Genomic DNA, 24,327 nt, shown 5'->3' with positions numbered 1-24,327 from the left:
ACTGCACGTCCGCCTTCCCAGATACGGCAAAATCTGCTCCAAACATGTTGCACCTCTCAGTGCAAAGCAAAAAAAAAAAAAAAAAAAAAAGGCTGTTTGGTTTTTAAATATCCCATAAAAGTATTTCCTTAGGAAAGATGAACTGTTTTTTTTTTTGAGCTTATTTAACATTTGTACTATTTGACGAATGTCTATTCTATTTACCAATACTATACATTGTCTATTACACAAGTCTGGTTAAACAGATGGCTGATTCAGCAGACATGCACTGTGGAATATCGTACAATTTACTGTACACGGTACTAAGATCTTTGTCTAAAAAGATGGCATGAGAATTGTACTGTAATCTAAGGCTCTTCATGCAGGAGGATGGAAGGACCGATGAGGTGGGGTTGGCTAGTTTTCATCAGACATTTATGGCCATTCTATAAAAATGATGTATGAACTTCACGAGCCTCTGTCTTCATATTACTTAACTGACATGCAGCTCTTGTAAGATGTGCTGCCCAAAACACACATGCACAACACAAAACAAAACCAAAGTTTCTGCAAGGAATTTAGAGTAGAGGTGGGCTTACTTGGCCTTTACTGCAAAGAAAAAGAAGAGAGGGAGAATCAAATCAGTGGACATCTGAGCAGCAAATAATTTAAATTCATCAGTACTTCTTTTCAAAAAAGGAGCAAATATATTAAGGCCATGCAATTGGCAAGCAGAGGATTTGGTCAAAAGACAAATGCAATTTTTAAAAAAGATGTATAAATAAAAAACAAACAACAACACCATGTCCTATAGTGGTGTTAAATGTCAGTGTCTCTGCCAGTTGCCAAAACATGCTGCCAGTCTGCAGTCAAAAATAACTGGCACCAGTGACACTGTGCCAGTTTCAAATGCAAAAGGATCCTATTGCTACCGAGCATGTAATCTGGCACTTGGTGACACTGAAGGCAACTCTTAACACCTTAATTTCCCCCCCTCTTACTCTTGTACCATTAAAAATATAATTTACAAAAACCTGCTAGTCCTATCAAAAACATGAGGTGCTGTCATTCTCATATCAGCAATGACAGACGGCAAAGCTGCGTATGCGACCATGTAAAGATGAGCGAGCGTGAGCTGGCATGCAGGTCAAAGTGTACTCACTCTGCAGGTAAACAGGTGGAAGGCATTGGAAGAAACGACAGTTAGCTTTACAACTAAAAACCTCAGAGCGCTCACTGGCCTGGTATTATTGGAGCAGGCATGCAGAAAGGCTAAGACCACGCTTAAGTAAACTAGTGTAAATGTATGGAGCATATTGACAGCAACAACGACAAAAAAATCTATACAGAGATTCTACTTTGTGTGCTATGTACAGATATACAGACTCCTCCAATGACCGGTCGTCCATCTTGTGCTCAGTTGATAAGACTAACAGCTTCTTGGTGCCTTTTTTACATATTCAAGTACAGTATGTGCACATTATAGATACATTAGAAAGTTTACGGTAATTAAGATGTAAAATTAAGACTGAAAGTTGAGACTGAATCTCATAAATCAAACTTAAAAAAAATAAAAATAAGATCAAGACGTGGTTTCTTCAAGTAAACAAATTTAACAACAGGCTTTATCAAAAGTTGCTCTGATTCAAACTGGTAACATATCTTTGTCCTCTTCCCTCCAATAACAGAAAAGTATATTAAAAAAACATTAAAATATGTGTGAGGGCATTTTCTCTACTGCAAAACAAATTGGTGATGAAAAGATGAAATGTTTGTTAAGACAAATGTGTAGTAATGGTCATATTAACAGCACTGAGGTAGCTGTGCTCTGCCTACTGCAGAAAAAAAATGAATGACCATGCATGGAGCTCAGAAATGACTGTAGAGATTCATGCCAGGGCAAATAGATTCAAGTCTTTACCCCAAAATTAGATTTGTACTATATGGTCCTTAGAATCACACCCTCTTCAGACCCAGTGTTCTGCTCCCCACAGCCCCTCCCAAAAATTACAAAATATTAATCATTATAAAATAGTGTAAATTCTCTGTACAGCTCAACACACAAGTCCGACAAGGTGGGCATCTCTAACTGTTCAAAACAGGGGATCAAAAGAGAGAAAAGCATGATGGTAAAGTAAAACACAGACATAATGCCAGTCAGAGTCATTAAAATATGACTAAACCCCCAGCCCCCCGCCCAAAAACATGTTTCGTGAGAATGTCCTAAATACAAAAGATCTGACAGCTGACAGACTGTCAGACAGGTGCAAGTGTTGACTGTGAGTTGTTCCGAGTTAATGTAACTGTGTTAGATGTGTGTGTTAATGTCCACTTCACACTGGTGCACAGGGAGGGTAGTGTACTGGAGTCAGTCAGGGCCACAACATGGCGGACACGTTAGTGTCGGTGCTGTAGATCCACAGCACCAGGGGCAGGGCGATGGCCACGAAGGGCCAGGAGATGCCCTCGGCGCATGCAGACAGAGAGCAGCCTTTGCTGGCCGGCTTCTCCAGCTGTTTACCAAAGTCCAAGTAGTTCCTGGCAAGAAACTTTAGCAGCTCGTCCAGCAGGATGACGGGCAGGGAGATCTTCAGCACCATCATCCACTGGGTTGTATCCAGAGGGGTGATTTGGAAGATGACCTGGGAGAGAGCATGACAACATTCATCACTTGACATCATAGATACTCTTTAAACAGACTATTTTACACGATTATGAGTGCACATCAGCATTGCTAACTCGTGTGGGAGATAAACCTCTACCCCTCCAAGTGTCACGTCACATTCTGACCTGCAGCACACAGGACCATAAGGGACAAGCCTATGGGCTGTGTTTCAAGGAACATGAGAAGATCAAAACTACTCTCAGATCTGTATGTTAAATATGAAGTTACAGCCTGAAGATTCTTATCTTAGCATAGCATAAAGACTGAAAAGGATCTGTAAAGATCACTAATCCAGGACGTCACTGGTCCGGACAATAAATAGTCCCCCAACATAACCCCCCATAAACCACAAATGGTCATTTTTACACTCGCTGGTACCACACCAACACCTGTATTGCTCACTAATGCCACCTCTTTCTCCCACCATTTCCTGTCTGTGATAGATAGATAGATAGATATACTTTATTTATCCCAAGCTGGGGAAATTGCAGGAAACTTAAAAAACACGACGGGAGCTGCTGCTACAGGCTGCCACCTGGGACGGCGCCAAAAGCTGAAGTGTCCCTACTGCCACCTTCTAATAACGGCAAAATACAATATAAAACCTTCAAGGAAACAGTCTGACAAAATCTTGTGAGATGCAGCCATGTGTGTCAATTTTAAGTACATTTTTAAATATTTTCATTGTATTCAAAAGGTCTGTTTCCTTTACATGTCTGTAATGAAGCCATACAACCACCAGGGGGCAAACAAACACATAACTTATGACTCTCAGCCTTTGTCCTGCAGTAGGTAACTGGATAAGAAAACTGCCTGATCATTTCTGAGTTTTGTTCATAAATGACAGTGCCATCAAGTCATCAATGGTTAAACAGGTTTTGTAAAACTCACAGGCAGAGGTTCCACATAGAGGATGAGGAAGTGGAGGGACATAGAGAGGCAGATGGCCCCCAGGAGCCAAATGTTCTCCCAGGGAGGCATCCTCAGCAGGGACTGGTTCTCCGACAGACTGAGGGAAGAGAGAACGCAGATGGTGATTCATTTATGCTGCTTGCCCTCCATTTTCTGAGTGCAGATTCTCCTTCATGGTGCTTCAGTGTTTCAGAGAGGCACCTATTTACCTGTTGAGAGCATTGCACATCTCAATGGTGACGAGCACCGACAGGGCCATGGTCATAGGGTAGGGTGACTCAAACACGTGGCAGTCCAAGCCGTCGAACTCTGGGTTGTCTGGCGCGCATTGGAGGAAGTGGCTCTGCGGGGGAGGGAGGCAGGGGGGTGAGGGGGAGGCAAAGAGCTGAGGGGAGCTGAAGGATGATCACTCAGACAGGCACGCTTACCAGCTGGTACAGAGTGAGCTGAGGTCCATCCTCAGAGACAGTAAACCACCAGGCAGCAGCTCCCACTGTGGCTGCACCCACGTAGCCTACAAGCAAAGGCACCAAATAACATCCTCATATGCAAATTACTTATCTAACTGACTTAAAGCAAATCATAGCTTATTCTATGCTATAAAAAAAACAGACATGTCCCATTCTCAACTAACCTCCAATGGCCAGGTATCTGAAGAACAGCCAGCCAGAGATGAGGGGCTCCTTAGCGTTACGAGGAGGCTTCTCCATGATGTCCAGATCTGGGGGGTTGAAGCCCAGGGCGGTTGCAGGGAGACCATCAGTCACCAGGTTGACCCAGAGCAGCTGAACTGGGATCAGAGCCTCAGGGAAGCCCAGCGCCGCAGTAAGGAAGATGCTATCGGAAGAATTCACTTGAGTAAGCAACTGTACTGACACACTGGAGCAAGTCTGATTGTCAGCACTGCATTTGGATACCATTCATTCGATCGCTCTATTATAATTCTGTCCTACTACCTGGTAACCGCTACTATCAACACAATTCTAATGCCACTCACCAAACGACCTCCCCCACGTTGGAGGAGATGAGGTATCTGATGAACTGCTTCATGTTATTGTAAATAGCTCTTCCTTCTTCAACGGCGGCAACGATGGAGGAAAAGTTGTCATCAGCGAGGACCATCTCAGAGGCTGATTTGGCCACGGCAGTGCCAGAGCCCATGGCGATGCCGATCTCTGCCTTCTTCAAGGCAGGGGCATCGTTCACTCCATCACCTGTCTGTGGAGAAATATTTTATTACAGAGGAGTAATTCCTTTGCTCTGACACAAGCAAATCAACACAACAAACATGATGCCTACCAGGAAAACAAAGACAAGATCCAGGTTTCAAAGCACTTTGTTTACTATGTTTTAGATGCTAACCAGAAATGCAACAATCAAAATGAAGAAAAAACGATTTCTAATAAAATGTTAAACAGTGCTGATGATCAGTTTTCACACTTCATACCATGGCAGTGATCTCATCAAATCCTTGCAGGAACTCCACGATCTTGGACTTGTGGGAAGGCTCGACACGGGCGAAACAGCGAGCGTGAGTCACGGCGTCGCGCTGGGCGTGGGCCGAGAGTTCATCGAACTCTCGTCCGGTGAAGGCCATGCGCTCCACGTCATCCTCCTCGGTCAGGATGCCAATGCGCCGGCAGATAGCCACAGCTGTGCCCTTGTTGTCCCCGGTGATCATGATGACTCGGATGCCAGCCTGGCGACACAGCGCGATAGAGGCGGCCACCTCCTGTCTGGGGGGGTCCAGCATGCCGACACAGCCGACGAAGGTCAGGTCGGACTGGGCGCACAGAGAAAAAGATGTGACTGAATGTTCGGTGCTAAGAAGAATACTCCCAGACAGCAAATGTTATTGCTGTAACATCCAACGTGCAAACAACTGTACCAGAAATCAAATAAAAATTCACCTCATACTCGGAGAATTTGGCAGTGTCAGAGAGTACCATGTCCTCCTTTTTGGGCGGGCTGTCTCTTGTGGCCAGAGCCAGGCACCGTAGCGTGTCACGACCTGTCCCATACTCACGGATCACAGACAGGATTTTTTCCTTGATACCTTTGCTGAGGGGAACTTTGCTGTTGCCAACTCTGACATGAGTACATCTCTCAATAACTCCCTCTGGGGCCCCCTGTGGGGTGGAACAGAGGAGGAAAAGATTCACAACATGGTAGAGCACCGTCAGGCATCTAAATCAAAGCCATCAGCAAGTCCTCACAACATTAGTTTCTTTCCGTATACCTTGACAAACATCTTGCTCATGGAAGAACGATTGTTGGGGCTGCAGTAGACAGACATGGACTTCCTGTCTCTGGAGAACTCCAGGGTGAACTCCTTCTTCATCAGCTGCTTTATCACCTGATCAGACAAAAGGACAGGCAGGCTGAGAAAAACCTGCTGAGTGGGAGCGGTGCAGCTCTGCAGCGTGTGCAGATGAGGGAGCTGGTGTCACTCACTGAGTTGCAGGCGTTAGCTCTGTCAATCTTGGACAGGCTGTGGACTTCAGTGTCAAAGACGTTCATCTTCTCCACCAGACAGGTCAGCGCGGTCTCTGTGGCTTCGCCGACCTTCTCGTACACACCCTTCACCTGAAACATCAAGAACATTCATGAATTAATAACATCTGTGCTATTTATTCTTGCCTTCTGTTGTACATAGCACAGAGTTTGGGCCTGTTGGCACTTCCCTGCAAATGGTGTATATTCATCTGGATGCAAACATTTTTATTATCTTTTACAACGTATTTGGTTTTCCTTATTGTGTCCTATCCATTTTACACTATGAAGTCCTTATGAAATACAAAAGAAAAATATATTTCACTCAGTACACATAAACAAGAAGCAGGATTCAGACCTCATTGAAGTCCAGAGAGGAGTCATTACACAGGGCACAGATGGTAGCCAGTTCAACCAGGGCATCATTCTGGGTGCACTTCACTGGTTTACCATCCTGGTACCTGAGGGCAAGTACAGAGTATACACAGTATGTACAGTTCAGTATGTTCTCTAATGTTGTCTTTAAGGTCAAGGAGATATTTAAGCTTTCACTATGATATGCCTGCTCTGGAGTCAGCTGTAAGGTACTCACACTTCTCCCTCAGGTGCGTAGGTAGAACCTGTGATGGTGAACTCTGATAGAGAGCAGCTGTCACCTTCAGCCTTGTTGGTAACGAACATCTGGAGAACAAAAGAGCAGGTGGGACAAAACAAACACGAGTTTATTTCGGTGCAGCCACCATCTGATCACATCAGTGTTTGAGTCGGCCACCAGTTTCTTTACTGACACAGCAGGTGGCAGCAGAAACTGCAGAAATCCCACGTGCACCTGAAGAGTGAGAGCTCTTTCCAAACAGTAGATTATCCTGCAGTGTTACAGAGTGCGTCTTTGTGAGGGCCAGGCTGGGTGGCCTGCTGCCTAATGAGAGAAATGGGTGTTTAGTTTCTCTCCATAAGTAAACAGAAGAGACTGCCAGAGAGCCTGAGCACAGAGAGACGCTGTTCCCAAAAGGAAGAAGCTGCAGTGCCTCGGTATACTCCTTTCATTCTCTCTCTGACACACACACACGCGCACGCACACCCACACGCAATTATCAAATTATGCAATACCATCCATGTTTTGTGCCTTATGGAAATCATAGGGCCCTATAAATGTTGAATGCATGTGTTGAGTGCGTACTTGAAATAAACGCTTGTATTTTTACTAACTTTTCTATCATGAGATAACAAGGTAAATTCAACTAACACCCCTCTTTAAAGGCTTTTGTCTGTGTGTCCTGCGTGCAAATGTTTTCTCTCTCTCCAGTGGTTTAATATATGGCTCTCAGCTTTCTGTGAATCACTATAAATCACTGAAAACAGCAGTAATTGCAGAATCACAAGGCTATTTAATCATGGACAGTACAACATGTGGCCCAAACAATGCAGAGGCCTAAACAACTGTTTGATAAAAACTGTAAATTAATGTCACAAGTCTAATTCAGTCTGAGCCAACGTTCTGAGAAAACACTGAACGGGAGAACAAAAGAGGATTAAACTTTAATAAATGCTGAAATCTCTTCTTAATGTGGGACCAAGTAGCACCGGTGTGCAACTCACAGAGGGAGAGAGAGGGAGAGGGAGAGGGAGAGGGAGAGAGAGAGAGGAACTATAGGCTGGCTGCTTTGCAGCTTGATGACGCAAGGTCAGTTATGCAACAGTAGCACTGCAAGTCATCCAACAGCTCAATGTAGATTAGAGAAACGGCAGCATGTTGCCTTCTCGTTAAATAACCTGGATACCTGATCACAAAGAACACTCCACTCTGTCTGTTTGTATAGACAGTATTAGGGCTGCTCAATTATGGTAAAAATCATAATCAGACTATTTAACACAATCACTTATTGACTTTGGAAACATCATGCATTTATTGAATTTTTTAAAAAAATGTGTATTTTTCCACAGTGGATTCCCTTGAACTTTAAATATAACTCAACTGAAAAACAAATAACCAATAAATGAATAAATGTAATGTACAGCAGCATCATGGGCTTCATTCTGTCTGTATATTCAGTTCTATCTGCGTGATACGTCTGAGTTTCTCTAACTCATTCAGTGTTGAATGTACTTGGCGAGCAGCGACACCCTGTCAGCTCTGGGCACGTTGTGCACACACAGTCATTACTGTAGAGAGTTGGTACACGCACTGCAAGCTGTCACATGCTTAGGCTCTCTTCTAACTTATTTGTACAAGGTTTTGGGACTGCCACAGTGCACCCGCGTGTCACGTGGTTTCACCTTTGTTGTTGACCAAAGACTGCTTCCATTATCTTGGCTAAAGCTGAACTAAACATGCCACAGTTTGGCTGGGAGAGCAGGCCGCTGTGAAGGAAAGCGGTGTGCGGGATCTCTGACACGAGACAAAAAGAGAGCAGCACTGCAACAAGGAATGCAACACAACAACTGCTTTATCTTGATTACCTTGTTTTCATAATCGTTGGAAGCAAAAATTGTGAGCTGAAAATAAAATTTTATTAATCACCCAGCCCTAAACAGTGTAGCATTTTAGCTGACAAACATATTGAAAGTGATTACACTGTCACAGTTTCTCTAACTACTGCCACCTTATTGAAACTCCAGGCAGGGACAACAAAGATGACAAAGCACCAAACTGCTCAGCAATGCACCAAGAGAAAGTGTGTGTGTGTGTGTGTGTGTGTGTGTGTGTGTGTGTGTGTGTGTGTGTGTGTGTGTGAGACTCACTCTGCAGACAGACATCTGGTTGGTGGTCAGTGTTCCCGTCTTGTCAGAACAGATGACAGAGGTGCAGCCCAGGGTCTCCACAGATGGCAGGCTGCGGACGATGGCGTTCTTCTTGGCCATGCGGCGAGTGCCCAGGGCCAGGCAAGTGGTGATGACAGCAGGAAGACCCTCAGGGATGGCAGCCACAGCCAACGCCACGGCGATCTTGAAGTAGTAGACGGCCCCGCGGATCCAGGAGCCTCCGTGGACGGGGTCGTTGAAATGGCCGATGTTGATGATCCACACGGCGATGCAGATGAGGGAGATGACCTTGGACAGCTGCTCCCCAAACTCGTCCAGCTTCTGCTGCAGGGGCGTCTTCTCCTGCTCAGTCGCCGCCATTTCATCACGGATCTTTCCAATCTCTGTGTTAACACCAGTGGACACGGCCACACCCACGGCCTTCCCGGCTGCAATGTTGGTACCCTGAAAAAATGAAGTATGATTCATGTGGGCTCAAGCACATCTGATAAAATCTCACACATCTTGACATAACAACAGGAGCGAGTTTTCCAGGAAGTTAACAGAAACTAAACAAACAAGAAGTCGGAGGACATCAACAGGATGTGTGATAACATGTGCAGACTTCAGCTTACAGAGAAGAGCATGTTCTTCTTGTCCTGATTGACAGCACGAGGGTCGGGGACGGGGTCCGTGTGTTTGATGACAGAGACAGATTCACCTGCAAAGAGGACAGATGGCAGCTGGTTAAATCAGTTTGCAAATGCCAATCTGCCAATGATCTTAGGAACAACGCACAGCAAGTCATCTCTACACAGAGAGCTATGATATACCATGTTCATTCGTGCTGCCTCACTGATCTCTCACATGCTCATGAATGTTTCAGTTCAGAAGCAAGCGTGTTAACCTGAAACTGTTTCACGGTGCACCTCGAGGCTCATTCTGCAGCTCAAATGATGCTGTTCATAGTCATCCAGCTATTCTGGTTCTTCAAACACAGGTGGAGGATCGATCTGTTAATCTTGGATGAGGTTATCTTAGATTACTTTGAGCTTTTATTTTGAAATAAAGGGAGCATGAGTGGAGAGTTCATTTAAATCTTTATATTTAAGCCTTCATAGAAAGACAATAAGCATTCGTCTTCATTACCTTAAGGAAGAGATAGTTATCATCTAACATCTTTAGTTAAGCTTTAAGACTTTCTCTTTCTCATTGAACAAGCATAAACTCAAAGATTCAAAGACGTACAATGAAAGGCAGGATGGCACAGTCTTGAGGCTGTGATAAAAAGTTTAGTGTACAATAATAATAACATTAAGAAAAAATGTAAAAAAAAAAAGAAAAGAGAAAAGAGAAATAACATAAAAAGACCAAAACAAATCAAAGATGACAAAATAATTTAGAACATATAGTGGGTCTGTTCTCAAGTGTATAAACGTATATATGACACAGTAAACTAAACAAGTAAGTAAACTAATCAATAAAATTATGTAGTTAAATCGATTATATATATTATAATACTCATGGTATCAAGACAAACTGAGAATCTAATTGATAAAAATGGCACAGGAATTTGATGGCTGTGAAATCATCAGCAGACATGTCTTACCGGTCAGAATGGACTGATCTACCCGCAGAGTTGTTGATTTGATCGAACAGATACGGATGTCAGCAGGGACCTTGTCTCCAACTGTAACCAAACAGAGCCATAATTAGAGAAAACACACAAAAACGTCAAAGCATCAGGAGCAAGAATGCACAGGAAAGTCCACTGGAAATAAAACCGTTAAAAAGATTTCAAGTTAAGTGCGAAAGGCCATGTTAATGACAAGCAGAATAAAGAGCTGAATTGTCACAACATCATATATGCTCGCCCAACACTCCACACCACATGAACAGCACTTCAGTAACACTGGAGGTTTGATTAACAACTGGTACTGTACTATGCTGCATATGTGTGTGCATAGGCTAATTGAAGATTTAACAGATGAGATGTTGTCTGTCTTCTGCAGGCAGTAACTCAGCATTAGTGTAAACTAAACTGATTATTACAGGGGGGTTGCTGTGCCACACAGCAGCAGAGCAGTGCTGCCATCACTGCAGGGAAAGAGACGGCGAGCCAAAGAAAGAGGAGGAAATGAAGGACCTGTGAGCCATAAAAGGCCTGTCTCTAAGGAGAAGGCCAATTTGGGTACATCAGAATTGCAGTGACCCAATTCAGCTTCCTAATGGTACATAAAGGCGATGGAAACTGGGGAAATGGCTCAGGCTATGGCACAGTTCCGTGGGCGTAGTCTACATATAGGCCTACTTAGTTAAAAATGCAAATTGTGTCAGATTGTTACAAAAGACTCCAACCAAGAACATAGTACAGTTAGAATCCAGGAGCCCACACAAGCCTGCCAAATATCTAAGAATCCAACAAAACACCAAGACAACGTTGAAGTGAACACTCAAACTCAATCATACAAAAAAAAGAGAAAACAGAGATTTGATCAAATGTACTAAAGTCAGGATCACCCCTTTCCCCCATGCCCTTGAGGAAAGGGAGGGGAAAATAGCAATGGCACGCACGCAGCCAAAAATGGAAAAAGCTTTTCAGTAAGTTCCCCAATGCACTGCACAGGTATAAATGTGGCTGTAATAACGGCAGCTGTTTCCACAGCACAGAAAGAGACCAAGGGACAAAGAATGGGCTCCAGCTCCTCCACATCTCCTCAGAGTCCAGAGTCATCATTGTACTGTCTCACCTTACTGTTCCTTTAACAACTGGATGCTCACATCTTCACACCATTTCCAACTTCATGTACAAACTCAACGAAGTTGCCTGCATTTCAGCACTCTCATTTCCCGAGTGTTGACTTCTCACCATGAGACATGACCCTGTGAGAAGCTGGATCAACTTATTAGATGTTCTGACAGCGGTGCCAGGAACTCTGATCTGTCAACAGGCATTGGCCAGACAAGACAAACGGTGACAGCTTTTCTGAGAAGGACTAATGTTGAGCTCAGTTGCATCTTTAAACCATCTGAACCGGGAACGACGGGCACAATGGAAGCTTCCCTTCTGAGAAAGTCACACAACCTGGCTCAGGGACAGCGATGCAGGCTGTCCTCTGTAATTCAAAGCACAGAAATTGAGTGCAGTTAAAGACTCCACATAACTTCCAGATGGTATGGATCAATGATCTTGCTGTACATTGAACAGAGGGATCCATTTCATTGCTACACTTTTAACTTTCTTAAGAGAAATTATCCCACCCCTGGACGAGATTGAAAGGATTACCCTCAGCTGCACCACAGGAACTAAACATGAGATGCTTTCCTGAGAAGTCAAAAAGCTTTACAGTTACATTCTTGATGGTTGTTTAACACTTCCTGTGCTAAGCCATTAACTTTTGAGGAAACACTGACAACTTTTTATAGAGTGCTGATCCAGGAAACATGGCAAGGGGGGATAGGCCTCTCACAATGGTGCTCTCTGATGTTTGCATACAAAGACACCAGGGAGTTTTAAGACTCTGACATTGTGAAACACTGGAATTGTCCCGAGGCTGTGTTACACTGCAGACCTGCTCTAATGAAGTGTGTGTATATCATCTGTCCCTTTGTGTCAACATCCTACTTGGTAGCAGTCCAAGTAACTTCTCAGGCGTAACCACATTTTCTCCTCTGTGCTTGCCAACAGGTCATGCAGTCCCACAAGTTTTACAGTGACAACGGTTCAGACCCGGTGTTGCATTGCACCCTAGATGACTCCCTGAGGTGCTTTTAAAACAGACCTTTCAACAGCAGGCAGGGCAATGACTGAACCAGAGCTGCCAGCTTTGCATGGCACCTGCCTCTGCTGTGTGCTAGGGGATAGCGTGTGGTGTGGCAGGCCAGGTTTCCTCTGGAACCAGCCAGGGGGCTACATGTGCCGATGGCAGCTGAACAAAAGGCTGACCTCCTGTCATATTGAGTGGGTCATTTCAGAACAGTGAACAGGTGAAGCATCCCTGCAGCTTTCCAAAACAGCTCCACAAGTGATTAACTCACAAGCCACATTTACATATGTAAAATAATGAAAATATGCTGGCTGAATGGATATGTTATCAAAAACCGGTCGATAACAGGTCAAATGCTAACATTTCAAGAATTCTTCTCTGCTCAATTAAGCTTTTTTCCTTCTAATCTTTGGCAGCCAGGTGCACAAGACAAGCTTTGTTACCATGACTCAGCACAACCAATGGAGGGAAATAAAACGGATCATCTTGTTTCTGCAAACGTCACTTTCTTGACTGTATCAGAAGCGCATTTAGGTGCACGTGTACAGGTGGACACTGCAAACCATTCAGGAAAGGAACTTTTCTGTCCATTGGCTACTGTGTTGGTACATAGGCAATGTCATGAGCGAGTTTCACTATTTTATCAGCAAACAAGGGCAGAGTAAGTAATGTTTAGTTAGCAGTTTACTGGTATGAGATAAAACAATATTTACCAACTGCCAACCAGTTCTGTGACTTTGTGCTGTTCTGTTGTCACAGATGCAAACACATGTCGGCCGACGTCGGAGCTGAACCCCACGTATGACCTCAGTTATGTAAGCACCATTTCTACACTGTATCCCCGAGATCTCTGCTTTGCCTCAGTCTGTTGTGAATCTTAAGCAGCAGCACACTGGGCCTCCACATAGTACGCAACTGTTGCTGTTGCCATAGTAACAAAACTTGTCCCAGGACTGGGAGCACTAAACCTGCTGTCGAAATTAACTGGGGGTTTCGTAGAGGCCTGGCAGAGATTACATGTACTTTAAACATGACACAATTAAATCTGATGCACAACATTTTCAAAGAGTATTCACCACATCCCACACATACGTGCTGCAAACACATGAACAACACAAGGATCTGAACTTTGGCCTTTTGATTTTCTGGTGCTGCAGTTACAGAGAAAACAGATTGTGAAGCAGGGAGGCATTGCAGAAAAACTATTAGCAGACTGAATGGGATGTAAATATCATAAAAACCTAATATCTACTTGTCCTTGCAGCCACGTAACACAAAGAGTTCATAGGAATACAATGATCAGTTTAAGCATAGATTTAATATCTTACAACAACAGGTCACAAATGTACGTTCTCCTCGTGTCTTAAGGTCAATACTTAGTGGTGGCCCCTCATTAAAGTCTGGCCTCTCACAATCCCATCTATAGCCACATACATAGCATGGATTCCCAGCAGTTAGTGCAGTAGGACTTCGAGTTAACAAGTCTAGCACAGTGATCTGAATCATGGTAAATCTGTTGAAGATCAGACGCCATCTTAATGGAAAATTGCTGCTGTAATATGTGGAACTTACATGAACAGAATACCTGACATTTTGGTCAGTGTGTTTGCACATCACATGCATACGTCTCCAACTTTCTCTCTGACCAAGCTCTGATATCACCACCTTTGACCAGCTCTGTTTGGTCTGAATAAAAACCTGTGTGCCCTTCTGCAGGACGTCATTACAAACGAGGTTTTTGCATTTCTAAAGCCTGTCTCAATGGTCGGCGAGATGACACATTTCTCTCAGTCTTGCTGACAAGTCGGGAACCTTTCCCAAAAGACAGTCCCTCAGTGACAACGGACGCTTGCCAGACCACATTAAATGCCACATACTATCCATGGTGTCTGGAATCTTAGTGGGGGTGCGGGTGCTGATGGGTAGGGTCACTGTGTATTGAGCATGATGGGGTGGGACGGTAATCCATGAAGCGCTTCCCTATAAGGTCATCTCTCTCTAGCACAATAGGAGCAGATGAGAGATCCCTCCTCCCTATGCTGCCCCCCACATGAGCCCCCCTCCTACTTCCAGACTACGACTTCACAGGCAGCAGAGAACAAACCCACTGAGTTCTGCTGCTCTGTGAAAAGGCCAGCATTCAAATCTGCAAGCCCTCAACACCAAAATGTATCTGGCAGCATACAGTGTATGCTGTGTTATGACAAGGACTTAAATTCACTGGATGGAGTTAGTGAGCACCACAATTAATGTCATTATTTTGGGGTTAAGTCTTTATCAGATTTTAGCTGTTGACAGTAGCTCATTCTAAAACTAGTGCAAATGTAGATTATAGCAAAACCTGGTTTAATATTACTGATCATATCCATTCATCACTGATCTGAAGGTCAGTGAGATAATGTCTGAAATAAGTCAAGGGTTAGTTTGGATTTACCACTACATGATTTGGCTGAGTCACGATGATGTGAACCTGACAACAACATTCAGTCAACAGAGGACTACACAGGACAAGAGACTGGACACGAAAGACCAGCACAGACAGCAGCCTTTGGTGCTTCGACTGCTTCAAGGTCAGATTTGAAAACACTAAACTACCAAGATAAAAAGCAAGCATAAAATAACGTAGTTTAGATTAAAGGCTGAGAAATGCAGAACATAGAACGCTATTTACATGGCATTAAAACGATTGCAGAGAGCAGGCCACTGTGAGGCCGATCAGCGATGAGGTGTGAGTAGGAGGCAGCGTTCAAACCCACAGCAGCACCCTGACAGAGAGCAGCAGATTGGCTGCAGGCTATTCTTCTCACGGCTGAGGCAGCCACAGAGGGCTCATCTCAGTGTCCTCTACCTCAGCTCAGCAGCCAGCCGGCCAGCATTTGCGTCATCACACTCCTCCTCTGCGTGGCGGGGGTCACTTTGCAGCTTCATGAAAATATTCATAAAAAAGGGGGAGCCTGACAGGAAGCATTGTAAAAGATATTTGGAGGATTTGGAAAGTAAATTGAGCTGATGAACTTGACTGCAGAATAAAACATCCGGTTCTGCCGCCTGTCGGGTTGCATTTTTGAGTAAGCCTCAAGCTGCTGACAGCAAAGTCTCCAGCTACTTTCGTCAGGAGTTTTAAAATAACCGGGTCTCTAATATGCATGGGTAGAGTGCATCTGACTCACAAGATTCTCTTTAAACCTGAGCCAAAAAAATTAAGCTTCCTACACGCTGCTTCACCCGCGACACCAGGGGTTTCCCTTGATTTTTTGAGACAAAGGTAGGAAAGGCTGGTAAATGTGCATGGCATGAGTGGCGTACACAGTTTGTGTGCCCACCGTTACCGTGCCGTGCTCTTGAACAAAAAAAAATAATAATCAGGAATTGACAGACAAAAGTGTCCATAGTATTTAAATTTTATACCAAGATCGATCACAAAAAATGAAAAACAAAGGTTGCGACAACTGACCGGTTTATTTTGGCACAGGAATTAACACAAATGTTGCAGTTGCAATCTTTCTGTGCACATTTCACTCGCCTGGCTCTCTTTTTTTGATAATACAAACAGGCACAGAGCCTGATGGAAAAAGTGAGGACAAGAATGACGAAAGAAAAGAGCTTTCCAATGTGCCCAGTGAACAGATACTAACAGGTGTGTCACATGACATACTGCAAATAGTTACTACTCAAACATGCATGTAAAATACTGGAAGCTAATTACATATAAGCAATCAAAACAGATGTGCTAAATGAGACCACTTTAGTAAAACTATTTTATCATAATATCTTGAATATTGGCAAGATATACGTTTTAGTGATTACCGAATCTTCACGGGCTTTAAAAAAAATGTAAATGAATTTCAATCGGGTTTATGCAAAATATTAAATTTCCTCACTTGAAAAAACAAGAGGTGGACTGTCATTCCAAACCTATGTTCTTTTGCTTCACTAATAATGAAAATTGGGCGTGCTTGGTATGAGTGCATCAAAGTGATATAAAAGGCACAATTTTGCTGTTGGAAAAAAAAAAAAAAAGACAAAAAAAAATCCTTTGCGTTTTTTATAAGAACTTCTAACAAAGGGGGTGGCCAATAACACATAGGGAGCCCACCTTTGACTTGGATAGGCAGGGAAAACCCTGGACACAATCCAAATGCCATGATTAACATGCCATGACAACATAACACGAAAAACCTAATATATACAGTATAACGCTAGAAATATCATACGTTTTAATTCCCCGAACAGTCCTACCACATTTGCCCTTGTCAAGGTTACACAGGAGCCCTGCTGAACACTGTCCCACATCACCCACTGTAGCAATGTTCCCCTGAGCAGGATGGGAGGGGCACGCATGGGGTGGGACCAGACACCTGTCATTTTCATGACTGTCACTGCCTCTATAAATACTGCATTCCATAATCTAACCGGCCAATGACAGCTAAAAATAAAACCTACCACTATGCACAGAAAAACTATGCATCACTTCAGTGGCTTAGGGTTAAACAGAGAATGGAGATAACGCTTGCGGCTCAAGGACTTAAACATTCCCTAACACATCCGTCTCTGTTCATCCCTCTGCAAAATTGTACATACACAGCATATGCTGTGGAAGAAGCAGCACTCTTAAAAATCTGAATTTTACATCCTAAGGTTTTCAGTTGCTGAAATATGCTGACTGGGCCTCAGAAGCATGAATCACTACAGCACTCAGTTCACATGCTGCATGGTGGTGGGGGGTGGGCCACTAATGTGGGCCTTGATAGCACTTGCATCCAGCCCTTTGAGACAAGGGGTTAATAAGAACATCTCAAAATACACCACTCTTGCAGGGCGTCACCTCTGCAGTGGCACATGGGGATGGGGGAGGTTTCAAATCAAGCTTGTGCTAAAGAGAAAGAGGCTGCAGTGGCATTAAATTGTCAATTTTCCGTGAATTACAAGGATCAGGTGATATTCAGATGTTTCCTTTGCTGAGGCTACAAATAAAACCAACATCTAAACTTTTCAGATTTCAGTTGGTGAGGCTCAAGTCTAAGCAACACACACAACAGCAACAAAGCCATGTCTGTTTAAACATGCACAAGGTCAAGAGCAGGTCCACCTACCAGCCACCTCCACGATATCACCAGGCACGATGTCTCGGGCCTTGATCCTCTGCACAGTTTTCCTGTCCTGCCGGTACACTTTGCCCATCTCAGGCTCATACTCCTTAAGCGCCTCAATGGCATCCTCAGCATTGCGTTCCTGGTGAGGAGAAAATACGAATCAGTGCCAAAGATTTCTGAGATGAACTGATAATATCACATAAACTAAGACATGCATGCTCTTGTCTCTGCTGGACCAAATGGCACAAGGTCATTTCCTTTTGAAGAGGCACTGACTAATCTTAGTTGGATGCTTTGGCTGGGGACATTTAGGTGTTCGCTGCATGAAAATTAAATTATAAATCACATAATTTGCCCCTTGATGTTTTCCAATTTTATCCTTCACCAGCATCTTCATCCTTCATCAGCAAGAAAAACACATCCCTCGCAGTGCACTGCCCACACATTTTTAAAATACTAAATAACTGAGCCAGCCTCATATCTAAGAGTCATACAGAAAGCCTGCTGCTGACAGCCAACAGTCTACTCCTATTCAATAGGAAGCTTTCTTTGAGACAAACCTGAGACAAAAGTTACTTTCAGCACACAGTGTTCATCTACAGAGCAAGCGAGGGAAAACAGATGTTAAAACCTACACATTACAGCAGGCTGCCACACTGACAGAACAGCTTAATTCATCGTCTAAGACATTCTACACCAATATAGATCAGTGTCTTTAATGCTAGTACAACAGCTTTGGTACAGTCTGTTACTGTCTGTTGTTGTTGGTGACAACATTCCACCACCTTACGCAATCTAAATACAAAAATCTTGCGTCACAGGTTTGCTGATTCAACGTTCTAGACAGTTCACAATAATGTTGCAATGGATTAGACTGCATTAGATGTGTGATCAACTTGATGAAGGTAGGATATTAAGCAGAAGACTGTGGTACTGCATAGCACTGGATGTAGTTAGTTGTGCCAAATATTAGTAGCTCTCTTTCCATGTTGTAAGTTTGGCACTGACACACAACAGCTTTCAATACCATGCTAGCTTTAGGTAATGCATTGATTTTTACAGGCATTTACATACATTTCACATGTTTAAATACTGGCTTACAGATGTTATCTGTAAGTGTCTAATTGTACTAGTAAAATCAGCAAAGCTAGGTTTCAATCCATGTAGAAAAGCAGGTAGCGTGTACAAATATTTTACGGAAAATTCATCATTGTGCTCCATAAAGAAATGTGAAATGCTCCATTAAATCTTGATCAATATTAGAACACAAAATGTAGATGTAGTTGGATTTAAATAGCGATTTGCCAGAGAAGTTTCTCACCTGCCACACACCGACGATGGCATTGGCTATAAGAATGAGTAAAATTACAAAAGGCTCCACAAAAGCGGTGATAGTTTCTTCCCCCTCCTCAAACCAAGCCAGGACCTGAAAACAGTACAAGAAACAAGACACTATTGATTAAAAACGTTTCATAAAAACAAGCCGGTATTAGCTTACTACGATGACAAGCGACAAAAATCAAGAGAAAACAACACTAAAATATCAGATGTCTGATAGGTGGGACATGCTGTACCGTCACAAATTATGCATTTAATTTAACTGGGCGGGTTTTTTCATCTCTTAAACGGAGGGCTTTTGCAACAACTATGTTTTGCTCCAGTATTGTGAGGGTTTAGCTTTTTGTCGATTACCACAAACTTGACATCAAATGAGGAGACTGTTAATATCTGAGGATAATCCCACACATATCCAATAGAAAACTGGAAAATGGGAAATAGGAGCCTCGATCTTCTTAACTTCAGTCAACTACTTGCACTGCATATGTTATGTTCAGTGTGGGCAACTGTTGCTGTTCTCTTGTGGATATTTGTAATAATTGATTTTTTAACTGCCAACACTGCGCAGCCTATTTGAACTGTGTAGGAATGCAAGTTTCTTCATAAACAGACTATGCACAGCTCACATATATTAAAAACCTCTTCCTGCCAGAAAACAAACAACAATGCTCTGATCAGGAGACTCATTTGGCTTCTCGTCCCTGAGAAATTTGCCCTAAAATTAGCCTGTGTGTCACAAGCAATTAGTTAGTGTCTCATAATGTAATAAAGCAGTCAACCTCAGCAAGGGGTTGTAAGTATCTAGCTCTGGCAGATGCCAAAGACATTTTAAATGGCATAACTTAAATGGCAAGCATAACTCTTAGCAGTGTTAATACAGAAGCACAGGGCTCAAGGGCTGTATGTCCTAACACGACCAAGAGATTTATATTATTCAGTCTTGCTTAAAACAAAACAGTATATATGTATACACATACTAACGCTACAACTAGCAATCATTTTCATGATCAACTAATGTGTGAATTATTGGTGACTAGTCTTGCCATTTGGTTTTGAGAAAACCACTTTCACATTTTTAAGTTATCTAACTTCAATTAGCTTCCAGACTGGACACATACTAAAGTATGGGAGTGAGTCTATGTTGAGGTGGGCATGTGTGTTTGTCTGATGAGAGCCCTCCCACTGAGGGGTGAGGGCCCAAATTTGGTCTCGAGTGGTGCTCTGTTCCCCTGTCAGACAGCAGCCACTGACACCTCTGTATCACCTGACTGGACAATGCACAGTGCATACAGGCTTACACTGCACACACCACACACACACACAGACATGGGGCCTCACTTATCAAAATGTTCTGCAGGCATCTGTTAGTCTACTGTACAGTTGATTCAAAGAACGTGAAAAAAGTCTGAATTGTGCAATTACTCCCAGTTTTTGATCGATAACAGTGGAATTAAAAACGATTTGTAACTTTCATTTTCTATATAAACTTTTGTGTGAGCGTTTTGCTTAATCTTGGTCAGCCAATCCTGCAAAAATAAATCGGATGTACTATGTAAACCTTATAAATCTGGGACATGTTCATTTGATTTAGCATTGGAACGGGTTTGGAAACACACCGATGATGCTATCACATAAAGACAGTCCACTAATAAACATCTATCTATCTAGCACTCAAAGTGGGATGCCTGAGGGAGCCCAGGTTAAGTCATTGCACGGCAGCCATGCTTGACGAGTCAAATGTCTTACTTGGCACATGGTGACAGCAACTCAATGCTGCTGCTGCTGTTGTCACCATTCCTCAGATCGGTCGCTAGCCTTCTCAGCTGTTTAGCTCTCTGACATGTGAGTGTAACCCCAGCCGGGTTAACACAAACTGAAGACGTTCACACCATGCACTGCATAAACTGTCTCCCACCCTTCAATACACAGGCCTTAATAATAATCCCATCTGCAATGTTGACTTCACATAAACACCCAGAGGGGGAAAGGGAAAGCTATTTGTAGGATGTGGTCACTGTCATTCCCTTAACTCTTTAGGTTAGTCTGTTGTTTACTAGACAACTTATAGAGTAAGAGACAGGAGTGATGGTGAGGATAAAAAAGAGCTAACTTGAACACACCATGTCACAAGCACAGGAGATGCTACAAAATTGTTCCTTCAATTTGATGCAGAGGGATCATAATGAGATAACAGGGCACAAGTCTGCATTGATGACGCTGTGTCAAAGCGTCATCAATGCAGCAACCTCAACATGACAGCATTTAATCAAACAGTGCAACAAGCCACAGTGATATACTTACAAAAGATATACATGCAGCCAGCAGGAGAATTCGAACAAGTAAATCTTCAAATTGTTCAAGGACAAGTTCCCACAAAGATTTCCCTACAGAGAGGAAAGCTGGTCAAAAACAATCCATCACAGAAACTTGTTAAAAAAGTGACAGTAAGAATATCAGTGACAGCAGTCATTACCTTCCTCTGCTGGTAACTCTGTGTGGAGAGATGTGAGAGTCAATCCAGGGAGCGCACAGGAAACAGTCAAAAGAAAAGAAAGAAAAGGAAGTTAAGCAGTGTATAAATACATTTTTTTTGTTCAATTCTGTCATTCGGAGACATTCCTCTCCTCTCAGTTCCTGTTTCTTGACAGGGAACTAATTCATTGACTAAGAGGAGGTAAGTACGTTCTGTGTTGCCTTTAAAGAACTAAAGCTCAGACAAACACAAATCGTCAAAACCTCCAGAACGTTCCCAGTTACACTTCATACTTTGATGATTTAGTCATACATACTGTACAAGAGGGGAGGTTTTGTAGTGAACACTTGTAATGATATAGTAAGGGTATGGATCTGGATGACAAGAAACAATCATTTAGAAATCTGTGTATTCATATATCAGGCCTATACTTCTAACTATGGTGTACATATTTACAACTGTAATATTTAATACACAATATGGAAAAAAAAACAGGAAAACTCAAACTAATGTAAAAGGTCAAAGAGATTTAGGGGGGGTATACCGCCCATGTCCTCCCAGGTGATATTAATATAAAACAGCTGTTTAAGGCTGGGACAAGAGAGATTAACTTTGAAGGATAGCGTTACTCCAGTGATCCTGTGGCCACTGTTCAGTGTCAAATGCCTGCCTGATCTCCAGGCACATGGGCCGATGTGTTGCAGTTTTGCTTTGAGAGCATCCGACAAGGTTAGTGTGTTCAACAGTGACATTGTTTAACAATGTCCGGAGACTTTACAATTACTATAACAATGTCAAACTGAGGCTGTTAAACAATGTTACAACAGTCTACAGTGTCAACATGACACAATGCTGCACACTGATACAGCGTTCAGTAATGTTACATTGTGACAATAGCCTCTAAGTAATGATTAATTTGGTACTGTGGAACTGATGGGGAACCCTCGAGGTCACCAGTGATGACGTCGGCCAAATCACCTTACGGAGCCGGGTAACACCGTGCGGCCGATGAGGGTGATGACTTTTACCCCATATACTGAATACTGTGCCCACAGCGCACATGTTACAATGACATGACATTTTTAAAACCTGTCTCAGTCACAGCAGCGGTATTTGTGGTGGTCTACAGCGTGAACTGGCGTACCGTTTAGGCCCCACTTCTCCTTCTGACGCTTCACCTCGTCCAGGGAAAGTCCTGTGCTTTCATTGACGCAGAAATAACTGTAAACTTCTTCCACACTCTTCGTGTGAGCGTTCTCCATGGCGGACAGACGGCTCCTTCCCACACAGCTTCACACGAAACGCTGCCGTATGCTACCTTCGGGCTCTTTAACAACTGTCAGCACCACCAAAGGAAGAAGGAGTTCGCCGACTGGGAGCTGAGCGTTCACACTCGGATAGCTATCGACAGCTACTGACCGCGGTCTGACGCTACCGTGCCCCCCCCGGCTCCTGTGAAGCTCTTCTTCCCGCGAACTACGGAAGAAAATGTTGCTCTGAGCCAAATTCCTCTTCTGTCTGGATGTAGATTACCCTGAGCGTCCTCTTATCTCCGAAAATGGTAGCAAAGTGTGTGCGGCGGTGTCCTGTGCTGAGGACCGTGTTCAGCCGGTCCAGTCCCCTGTGCTACCGTGCCGTGCCCTGCCTCACCGTGGCGCAGCTCTCTGTGGCTCCTCGCGGTGCTGACAGTCCGGTTTTATCAAAGTGCCTCACTGCTGCCCCTCTTCCCTGCGCTGCATGTGGACTGATATCATTGGACGAACGGCGGCAGCTACGTTCAAACCAGGGAGACATGAAAAAACACAGGAAGCGAGCAGGAAATGGCAAGCTGGAAAACACTCACGTATATCCCATTCAAGCCGTGTTTTCTGCTGCGTGTGAACCACAAAGCTAGGGCAGTCTGCGTCGATTTTACTGTTTATTGTGTTGGCCGCCATGTCGGCTTCATCGTAGACCGCCGATATGTGACTAAAAGTCATGTTTGTGATAGAAAATATCAAGTGGCGTTGCTGTTACGTGCTCCTATCCCGTGTTTTCTTTTAAATGAAAAGCCACATCTGTGTGGACGCTGACTGAGCTCCTCTTCTTTCTTAATTCACTATTAATTTTATTAGCCACTGTCGGCTTCCATAGCTTCAAAGAAGTTGCAAGGGGAAGCAGTCAATGTGACTCATCCCATTGAGAAACACTTCGCCATGCTGGTGTTGGAAGCTTCAATAGCTCATAGTGCACTTTATATACACAGTTAAGTTTAACCTGCGTCCATAGATTCTCATACTACTTTACACACTTCCCTCAGACTACAGGCATCCCATTACACAAGCTTCATGTCTTACTACCTCATTTACACATGACTGGGGGGCCCACGTTTTCCTGTGACATTAAAGAGTGCATGAATGGAGAACCAAAGGACAGATCAGTGTCTCAAGCATGTCACAGGCAGTTTGACAAAGCATTCACAGTGGCTAAGGACAAAAACTGAGGAGGATTCGGAAACAAATCAGTGCCTCAAGATGTATTAGAAAGTCTTTTTTGCTAGGCATGATCAATAAAACCAGCCCATACCCGATTAATCAGCTACATCTGCATAACAACTGTAAAGGCTGCCAATTTGCTAAAGAGGTGTGAGGGTATTAGGTCAACTCCCTGCCCCCCACTTTGTTCCTTCGGGGGGGTTCACTGTCAGATGTTTCACAGGACTGGCGTGCATCATCTGTTAACACATCTTTACAAGGCCTCAAGAAGAACAAGGCGCTGTAATAATAACAACATGGCACTGCACAGCTGGACATCCAGTTACTTTTACAATGCACACTTGATCTTTTTGGCAAAGAGCCCCTAACATCAGCTGTCAACAGCAGATTA

The 24,327-nt window shown here is 43.5% G+C and overlaps 1 protein-coding gene across 2 annotated transcripts; it reads right to left on the bottom strand.

The window, feature by feature from the left end:
- Window positions 1-123: 123 nt before the first annotated feature.
- Window positions 124-23,138, bottom strand: atp2a2a (ATPase sarcoplasmic/endoplasmic reticulum Ca2+ transporting 2a). Of its 2 annotated transcripts, XM_041938080.1 has the most exons (21): window positions 22,607-23,138; window positions 21,463-21,480; window positions 21,291-21,373; window positions 18,973-19,077; window positions 17,652-17,790; window positions 10,401-10,481; window positions 9,427-9,512; window positions 8,792-9,256; window positions 6,642-6,730; window positions 6,408-6,510; window positions 6,011-6,142; window positions 5,796-5,912; window positions 5,467-5,685; window positions 5,004-5,339; window positions 4,554-4,774; window positions 4,191-4,393; window positions 3,985-4,070; window positions 3,766-3,899; window positions 3,536-3,653; window positions 2,501-2,621; window positions 124-588 (listed from the first exon to the last, which is right to left on the bottom strand). In XM_041938080.1, the coding sequence occupies exons 1-21, from the start codon at window positions 22,722-22,724 to the stop codon at window positions 575-577; spliced, it is 2,988 nt and encodes a 995-aa protein (XP_041794014.1). In that variant the 5' UTR covers window positions 22,725-23,138; the 3' UTR covers window positions 124-574. The 2 variants fall into 2 exon arrangements, with proteins under 2 accessions (XP_041794014.1, XP_041794013.1); XM_041938079.1 differs by having other exon boundaries at window positions 124-2,621.
- Window positions 23,139-24,327: the final 1,189 nt, after the last annotated feature.

This window comes from Chelmon rostratus, chromosome 5 (genome assembly GCF_017976325.1).
Source record: "Chelmon rostratus isolate fCheRos1 chromosome 5, fCheRos1.pri, whole genome shotgun sequence".
Lineage (NCBI taxonomy): Eukaryota > Metazoa > Chordata > Actinopteri > Chaetodontiformes > Chaetodontidae > Chelmon > Chelmon rostratus.
Note: the sequence above shows the minus strand (reverse complement) of the source record. Positions and strands in the feature narration are given on the sequence as shown.

Excerpts from the sequence above, each read along its gene's own strand:
- atp2a2a (XM_041938079.1), bottom strand. The coding sequence starts at position 22,724 with ATGGAGAACGCTCACACGAAGAGTGTGGAAGAAGTTTACAGTTATTTC. Across the intron at positions 19,078-21,290 it reads TGGCTGCATGTATATCTTTT|GTCCTGGCTTGGTTTGAGGA; the intron begins GTAAGTATATCA and ends TACTGTTTTCAG. Across the intron at positions 6,143-6,407 it reads CCTCTCTGGACTTCAATGAG|GTGAAGGGTGTGTACGAGAA; the intron begins GTCTGAATCCTG and ends TTGATGTTTCAG.